Source organism: Dermacentor andersoni, chromosome 8 (genome assembly GCF_023375885.2).
Source record: "Dermacentor andersoni chromosome 8, qqDerAnde1_hic_scaffold, whole genome shotgun sequence".
NCBI classification, from domain to species: domain Eukaryota; kingdom Metazoa; phylum Arthropoda; class Arachnida; order Ixodida; family Ixodidae; genus Dermacentor; species Dermacentor andersoni.
In genome coordinates, this window is record NC_092821.1 from 99,316,410 (window position 1) to 99,325,143 (window position 8,734).

Below are 8,734 nucleotides of genomic sequence, written 5' to 3' on the forward strand. Positions count from 1 at the left end.
TCCTTCGCCGTTAGGGGTGCTCCTGGAAAATTTCGCAATGTTTACCGGTCGCAGCGGGGAACGAAACACCGATGAAGAAATGATGAGAGACAGCGAATGCGTCCTAATCACAATGATGAATTAGTAGCTATAGAGTTGTGCTTCCAAACATGAGGTCACGGGTACAGCTCTAGGCCATGGCAACCATTTTCTGGTGAAGCTGCCTTACACAAGACCCGTAGAAGTTCTTTATCCCACCCAGTTCTGCGAGTCAAACCCCTGCCAAAATAGGCAGTGCTATGCTGGTTTCGGGAGTCATTACAAAATTTACGCCGACGTGGCTATGACTTTTACAAATGGGACATCGAGACTCCCTATCCATTTTGTTTATTCGTGCGTACCATCCCTAAAAACGCGAAGAAACAAATTGCTACTGAGGGCTGTTGGTCGGTTTATTCATAGTTGCGAGCAACATAAGTGTGATACAGGTTCGCGCGTGAGAGGTTTTGTTTCCCCACTATACGTTTATGTCATGGCGTCAAAGCCGTGTGAAGTCGTATTTAGCAGAGCGTGAATCTCGGGCTCCTTCACCGTTACAACCAGCCGCTTTCTGAAAGTCTTCTTTTTGGTCCACGACCAAAAAACTCTCCACGTCAGCCCGTGAATGTGATTGTTGTTTTTTTGAGAGAACGTGAACAGGGTGTTAACAACTGTAATAAGTGTTTCTAGTTTTTTTATTATTATTAATGCGCATCAACTTTTCATTCCATGTAATTTACCCTTGCTCCCTTTAATTTTTGCTACCCTCATCTCAACAGTGAGTCTCTGGTCAGGCCATTGTACTTGAGGTCAACCTCACGGCTTTTCGCTAACAATAAATTTCCCTTTCTCGCTGAATGTAATAATTTGGCAGTTCGAATTTCACTCCTTGCGGAGCCTGCTAGCACCTGCACATTGCAATTCCCAAACCCTTTCACTTGAAAACTTAGTTGTGCAGCGCAAACAGACAGGACATAAAGGACTACAAATCACACAGATTCTCATATATAGCTGGGTCATTTGTGCTTCGTTATGTCCTGTTCGTTAGCGCTAAAAAATATAGTTTTCAAGAACCGTGCACCAAATAGCCAGTGAACGAATCTTTTCGCCAGTGCTGAGAACTAAAGCTTGCCCTTCGCGTCGACAAGCGTGCATTGGATTCTATGATCATTGATACGTAGGCGAGACCATGATTTCATGTGTTCCACCTGCGTCGAAGCATAAATATCAGCGGTTAACACTCCAGTTGTTTGAGTGTAGGGAAGGCTACTGTTTGTGTCGACGTCCCAAAAATATGGAAACCTGAGCGGCTTCTTTATTGTTCATACCACGGAAGGATTACCTGTGCCGAACGGTATCACCAACTACTGGAAGCGCCGGTTTGTAAACCAGGAATCGGAGCTGCCAGGGATTGCCCATTGTGTGCCGCTCATTCTCGTGTCTGTCACCACGGGCGAACGAACATATCGTTGACCGATTAGCGGTGCACAATTGGCAACACCCCCCGCCGTCCTTTCCTTTTTGCGCAACTACTTGGTTTTCCTATAAAAGACAATGTACACCCGTGAGCAAAAGTATACGGGCCAATGATTGTGCGATGAAACTCATTTTCTCCTCTGTCTGTGAATTCAACTTTAAATTAAAGGCTGCAGTCCAAACTTGGCATTACCAGTTTTGTAGTGCACTAGTCAGTTTCCGTTTATGCTTGTTAATTACGAAGAAGTTCTTTTTTTTTCTGGCAACCCTGTGGTCCGTATACTTTTGCTCATTGGTGTACAGGTAGTTCTAACGCAAACTAAATACCTCACGTACAAAGCAAGTTCTGTTTTACTCACACTTGTTTGCACCTCGGCCGTTCCTTTAGCGTTGTGGTTAGCCGGAAACCAGCACTGAGAAAGCGGCTGCGAGGTGCCTGTGCAAACGGTCCGTATCCTCCCCGCTAATACCTTCTCTTTTACGTCCCCCCCCCCCCCCTCTACCGGCCGCGGTTCCCGTGGCTGTCAAACAGACGCTCGCACAGACGACGACCGGACCGCCTCCAAAACCACTCTTTTTAATCTCGACGCCCGTTGACGGATGAGGTGGGATCATCAAGTCGCTTCCTGTTGTTTATTTCATCCCTTCCCCGCCGTGTCGCAGTTTCGTTTATCTTTTATTCTGACGTCCCTTTCCGGACTACGCTTCCCCATCCGTGCCGTGTAGCATTCAATCTCATCGCATCTATAGCTGTTTTTGTTGCATTTGTGCCTTTTTCTCGGCGTACCTTGCGCGCCATTCTTCATTTCGTTGTGGTTACTTTTTCTTCTTTGTCGAGCAGTGTTGTTTTTCGAAATCCTAAGCCACGTCTTGTTTTCTTCTTCTTTCCTTTTTTTTCTTTTCTCCCTTCTATTTCTCTCAAATTCGTGGTTCCCTTCTTTCCAGAGCCTCCAACCGACTCTGGATGCTGGCCGGGATTCTGGCTTCGTCTGTTACGGTCAACGATTGGCTCGTCAAAAAAAGAAGAAAAACAAAGAGAACGAAAGAAAGAAATACCAGCAAATTTTAGTGTGGGGCTGCGGATAGCCGGGGGGTTCTCTGGCTGGCTCCTCGCAAGGTCTTCAATCTTTTGGCTAACCCTGTCCGAGACGCCTTCAAGTACCGTTCTAGAAAGGGCGGCTCTCCAAACGGGTGAGAAGCGAGTAACGGCGCGAACCTGTCCCAGTTTTGTCCGGCTTTTACCAATCAATCACACTACACTGGGAAGGAACAAAAGTTTTGCCGATCCTGTCTGAATGAGCGAACTTTTCCTGCAGCGTACTCCTTCTCAGTGGGTTTCTAGCAGCGTGTTCAAAGACATTCTTAAAAGGTACATACATAAAGACGCCACATTCAACACAAGAGCAGGCACAGGTCGATAGGCGTCGTTTGCACTTAACGGCACTTATGCAGCTCTCAGCTATACAGGAGCCGTCCCACTCATGTATAGTCGCTTGTGGTCGCTTGACTTGCATAAAAAACTTAATGCGCTAGCAAAGAGCATGAGAGATAACTAGATATAAGCTGGCGGTGCTTTGCAGGAATTCGGAAAAGCCAAGTGATAGTGGGAAACGAGCTATTGCGTCATCGTAAACTTCCGCCTAAATTTCGTCTCTATTGGCGTTTGTTATCCGCCACAACTTCTTCGAACTTCGTACCGTAAAGAATACAGTTGAGAGCCAGCAGCAATAGGACCCCATGATCAGCGCAAATGAAAAATAAACGCAATAAATACCGGCTACGACGAACGGTTGAAGTAAAAGTGCGCTTTCAGCTTAATAATTATTGGTTGTTGCCAGCTACCAACACTACTGTATTAGCTGTCAGGATTATGATTGAGATGTTGGGTGTGCTACTCAGTTTAATAATAATGTAGAAACTACTCTTTCAAGCCTTAAAAAAGAAGAAAGTATGACGTCAGGCGCAAGTCATGATCGTGCAGTGCGCACGTTCACGTCAACATACAACTCGTTTACTGTGATGCATTACATCTAAACCAAACAGATTGCAATCTTATTTGAAGAAAAAGCGGTGACGTCGGCACGAGGTAAACAAGTATGGTCGAGTGCCCTATTCTAGGAGAGACGAATGAAGTTTAAAAGTGTCATGGTGAGTGACGATGCGGAATCGTAGCAGTGCACGAGTACAGGCGCATGACAGAAATATGTTGATCAAATGCTACTCAAGAACCTTGCTACACAAGAACGCGCATAGTGGCTGGGTGCAGTGGTGTAGCGATGGTGCAAACTCTGTAAAAGTGCCCTTTCCAAAATTTCTGAGCGCCAGGTTTGCGGGACCACGTGACCACTCTCGCTATCCAACACAAGCGCGCGCGGTAGCTCTGAAGGAATGAAAGGCAGGGAGCACGTGGTACAATAGAAAACAACTACCTGCACCCTACTGCCCCCCTGTCTTCCAAAAAAAAAAAAAAAAGATTCCTGGCTGTGCCACTTATTAGGCGGTTCTCCACTTGAATAATTGCCTGTTAAAAATTAAATTCTGACGTTTTACGTGCCAACAAACGCGATATGATCATGAGGCACGCCATAGTGGGAAACTCCGACCTAATTTAGACAAACCGATGTTATATAACGTTTACCCAATGGCAAATGATTCATTTTTGTACAAAGAACCGAAATGGAGAAATAAAAGAATGTGTGGTACATGCGCGTTGCTTTCTTTTTTCTCTTTCTTTTTTTTTTTTGGCATTTCGCCCCCATTGAAGTTGGGCCGCCTCGGCTGGTATTTGATCCGGCCCGCTATCTCGGATGCGTGCCATGCTCAAGCGACACGGGCATTAATGTAAGTTAAAGTTAAGGTTGATTTCTAAGTTACGTTTCTGCACCGGCAGTGTTAAACAGTTACACAGAAAAAAATACTGGTTGCTGCTCATCGCCGGGAAGTTTTCATACTAAACCTCACCGTGTCATTACGGATTATCACAGCATCTTCTCAGGGTTAGCAATTACACTGTATTCTAAAGGAACCCTACACTCAACCTAACAAGTTTCGAAAACCTTTTCTTACCCAAAACAGTCCAAATATGCGAAAATGCTTTAAAATTTATATTGTGCAATGATGTTCAGGCGGTTTGATTTCACAGCAAAATTTCATTCTCATTTGCTGTACACAGTAATTAACTAAATTTTACTTCACATGCATGAAAATGGAGTTGTGAGAAAAGGTTTCGCCATCATCGATTGATTTTGTGTGTATGACTAGCGTAAACTCTAATACCCAAATTTCGTCAACCAAGCAGCATCAAACACGAACAGCAGCGATTATCACAATTGCTTCGCCATGCATGCAAATGACATGATTTATCAATTAGTGATATTTTCTGCAGCGCTATAATGCGTGGCCTTGGCAGCAACCCATCGCACGATGACTTCCGGCAGAAATGCGTTTGGCATCCAATAAACGTAGCCACACAACGTATTTACACTGCCGAAACGAGTCAGTCATGTATGAGGCATGTGCTGTAGCTGGGAGTTCTCTTTCGCGCTTCCCTAAGAACAATCGCCACCACCTAGCGGAGCCGCCGCGAAGCCTACGCGTTGCCTTCGAGATGCGTGGCGCGCCGCTGATGATGCAACCGCGCTCCTCTCTCGCGCTGCTTTCTGGACCCGCTGCGCCGTCTGGCGGCGCGGCCGAGAAGTCCGCGCGTGGCCTCCGAGACAAGAAGCGTGGCGCGCCGGCGCCTGCTTACGCTGAGAACTGTTCCCATCGCTTACCGCACAACCAGTGACACATACTGAGTGGCACATACCCAGCCACGTTTGCGATGAGCTCCGCTGGAAACAGCGCATCGGCCCTCGGCCGAGGATCACACCCACCGTCAGCTACTGATTCCGGTAATTATAAAGTCGTTCTCCCTCGTCTACCGACTGGCAACACCGTTCTCAATTCAGTTTTCCTGCATGCTGACCTGGCAGGGCGGCCGTATCGGGCCCCGGACTTTCGCGATGCTCTCCTTTCAGTGCTAAATGCAGCTGATATCCTCGGCGCTGGACAATACCAGATGAGCCATTTGTGGTTAGTCACATGTGTTAACAGCATCGCGAAACAGAAACTTGTCGACAAAGGCGAGTTGCTGGTGAAAGGCCTCAAGTGCCTTGTCATAGACCCGGAATGCAAAAATATCAAGATGAAGCTTCTTTGGCTTCCCCCACACCTCGAACAGAGACGGATTGTTGAAGCGCTAGAGCCATATGGCACAGTGCAGTCCATCACGAGAGAAATGTGGCGGTGTGACGGCATGGAGGGCTGGCAAATGACTAATAGAGACGTCGCGTTCACATTGAAAGATGGGGTTTCTGCCAGTAATCTGCCACATCTATTGAGCATATATGGCCACCAGTGCCTTATCTTGATTCCTGGCCGACCACCACTTTGCCTCCGGTGCAACAGAGTTGGGCATATCCGGCGACACTGTAGAACACCGCGCTGCAGTAACTGTCACCGCTATGGTCACCCTGCAGATGCATGCATCGGAACCTACGCTGACAAACTTCGTGCAAATAGACCAGCTGAGGATGATGCCATCACCGATCATCTAATGGACGTGAGCGAAGTTGTGGACGCAACTGGCGAAACACTCCCTGAGTCTCATCGACAAGAACAGATTAAGCCGTCATCGGCTGACATTAGCGTTAGCCAGAAGCCTGCGAGCGAGGATGACACTAAGGCACCTGACGACGAACCAACTGTGTCTTGGGCAGAATCTCCACCAGTTCAAGATCGCCCACCGTCAGTGGAATCTGGATCGATGTGCGAGGCCGCCAAGAAGCGTCCAGCGCCATCCGACAATCCATCGCCCTCGGCAAAGGAGGCTCGCGTTCCCAAGGTGTCAAAGTTGACAAAACCGCTCCGGGGAACACCTACACCTGCTGATGTACCTTGTGTTAACGTGCACCTAAAAGTCCATAGTGCATCACCTCATCAAGAAGGGAGCGGTACACCTCTGGAGCAGCGTTTAGACGCTGCACCTACATAGGTAATCATGGCGGGCGCTCTTCCCTTCCATTTTGGCACTTTAAATGTCCGTGGCTTACGAAGTAAGCGACGGCAAGTACAGCTTTTTCATTTGTTACGCAATCGAAAATTAGATATTGCTGCTATTCAAGAAACAAAGATTGAATCCGACGAAAACACAGAAATAGCTCTATCTCCATTCATATCTGACTATAATGTTTGTGTCAGCCATGCAGTAGGCGTTTCCGCAGGCTGTATGTTATTTGTTAGCAAACATTTACAATGTGATTCGCTACATTTGTTTACAGATAGGGAAGGGCGCCTAATCTGCTGCGATATTGATATCAGTGGCACGAGCTTTAGATTTGTGTGTGTTTATGCCCCGAACAAGTTACGTGAACGCGAGTGTTTCTTCTTATCTCTAGAACATCATTTCTGTACTGATCGTGCATTGGTCCTCTTTGGAGACTTTAATTGTGTATGTAACGCGCAAGATCGTACATCACTGAAGCTGAGACATGATCCAAGTAGTGATGCGTTGCAACGCCTAATATGTGATTATCAGCTTGTGGACATTGGGGAAAATGAAAAGGCGGGATGTCGATATACGCACTTCCAGGGTACCTCGCATGCAAGGCTTGACCGAATTTACGTTTCACTTAGCGCGCTACCTCTTATTCATGGTTACACTGTGCATCCTATATTCTTTAGTGACCATTGCCTAGTCTCAGCATCTTTTGGCAGCCGTCGGTACCACAGTCGGCGTATGTGCTGGGAGCTGTGGAAGTTTAATAACCAGTTACTTTCGCGTGAGTGTTTCATAAATCGCATTACTGAGCTTATAGCTCATGTGTCTTGCCGCAAGGATTTGCCACTCTTTGCTTTGTGGGAATTATTCAAACAGGAAGCTAAAATGATAGCTATCGAAGAATCATCAATATTAGCCTTTGAAAAAAAGAATAATTACAAAGCATTGTGTAGACTTTTGAGTGAATTGCATGAGCTTGAATGCATACATCCGGGTCAATATATTGATGATATTCATAAGGTCAAGGCACAGTTACAAACTTTGAACGCAGAAAAATACAGAGGTGCACTAGTGCGGTCGCGAGAGCAGCGTTTCCTGGAAGAACAGCCTTGCAGTAGGGCCCTTGGTGATGAGCGCCGACACGCGCTGTCTAAACAAATACTAGAGATAGAGTATGGTGGAATGATTGTTAACGAGCCTACTCTAATAACTAAAGCATTTTTTGAACATTATCAAAAACTATTCCGAGACCATATGCCATTGGATACAGATGCTGCCAAAAAAATTGTATCGTTGCTGCCCCAGTTAAATCAGGATGAGTACGATTATACAAACGAAAACATTGATATCAATGAGGTAACTTCATGCATCGATTCGTTAGCGAAGGGCAAAACGCCCGGCCCGGATGGCCTTACTGCCGAATTTTATCAGTGTTTTCGTTCCCTCTTATCGCCATTATTACTTCAGGTGTACCGAGAGGCCTTGGAAGTAGGGTACCTAACCGCCACAATGTACGAAGGACACACAGTCCTTATAGCCAAAAGCGATGATGAAGAGAAATTGCAAAAAGTTGACGGATATCAGCCTATCTCCTTATGCAATGTGGATTATAAAATCTTTGCTAAGGTATTAGCTAACCGTTTGCAAGTTGTAGTAAGATCTATGGTCGGTGATCATCAAACATGTGGCATCAGGGGGCGGTCCATTCAGACGAACATTCATGTTGCGAGATCGGTGCTAGAGTGTGTAGCTGAGGGGATTGGACAGGTGGCAATGGTACAGCTAGATCTGGCTAAGGCGTTCGACAGGGTGAATCACTCATTCCTGTTTACTTTACTAGAGCATATAAATATCGGATCTCTGCTCCTTAGAGGTGTCAGGATATGTTATGCTAATGGCTCAACGCGGCTTATAGTAAATGGCTCTCTCTCCGATCCGATTAGGCTTTTATCATCAGTACGACAAGGATGCCCCTTGTCACCGCTTCTGTTCTGCTTGTATTTAGAGCCACTTTGTATGGGCATCCTTAAAGAACAAAATTTCCAAGGGTTTAAATTACTGTCTAATGAGGTTCGGGTTCTTGCGTATGCAGACGACGTGGCCTTTTTCTGTACCGATAAAAAGAGCGTAAAGACTGCTCTTGCAATTACAGAAGAATTTTGTGCTGCTTCTGGTGCAAGCGTTAACTTTGAAAAAAGT

The 8,734-nt window shown here is 46.2% G+C and overlaps 1 protein-coding gene across 1 annotated transcript; it reads left to right on the forward strand.

Annotated features, from left to right (window-relative positions):
• The first annotated feature begins 5,492 nt into the window (after window positions 1–5,492).
• On the forward strand, window positions 5,493–8,108 carry LOC126528884 (uncharacterized). Its single transcript, XM_050176475.3, has one exon. The coding sequence runs from the start codon at window positions 5,555–5,557 to the stop codon at window positions 6,527–6,529; it is 975 nt and encodes a 324-aa protein (XP_050032432.2). The 5' UTR covers window positions 5,493–5,554; the 3' UTR covers window positions 6,530–8,108.
• The last annotated feature ends 626 nt before the right edge of the window (window positions 8,109–8,734 follow it).

What these genes read in the sequence shown, in the direction of transcription:
- LOC126528884 (XM_050176475.3), top strand. Translation starts at nt 5,555, where the DNA reads ATGAGCCATTTGTGGTTAGTCACATGTGTTAACAGCATCGCGAAACAG.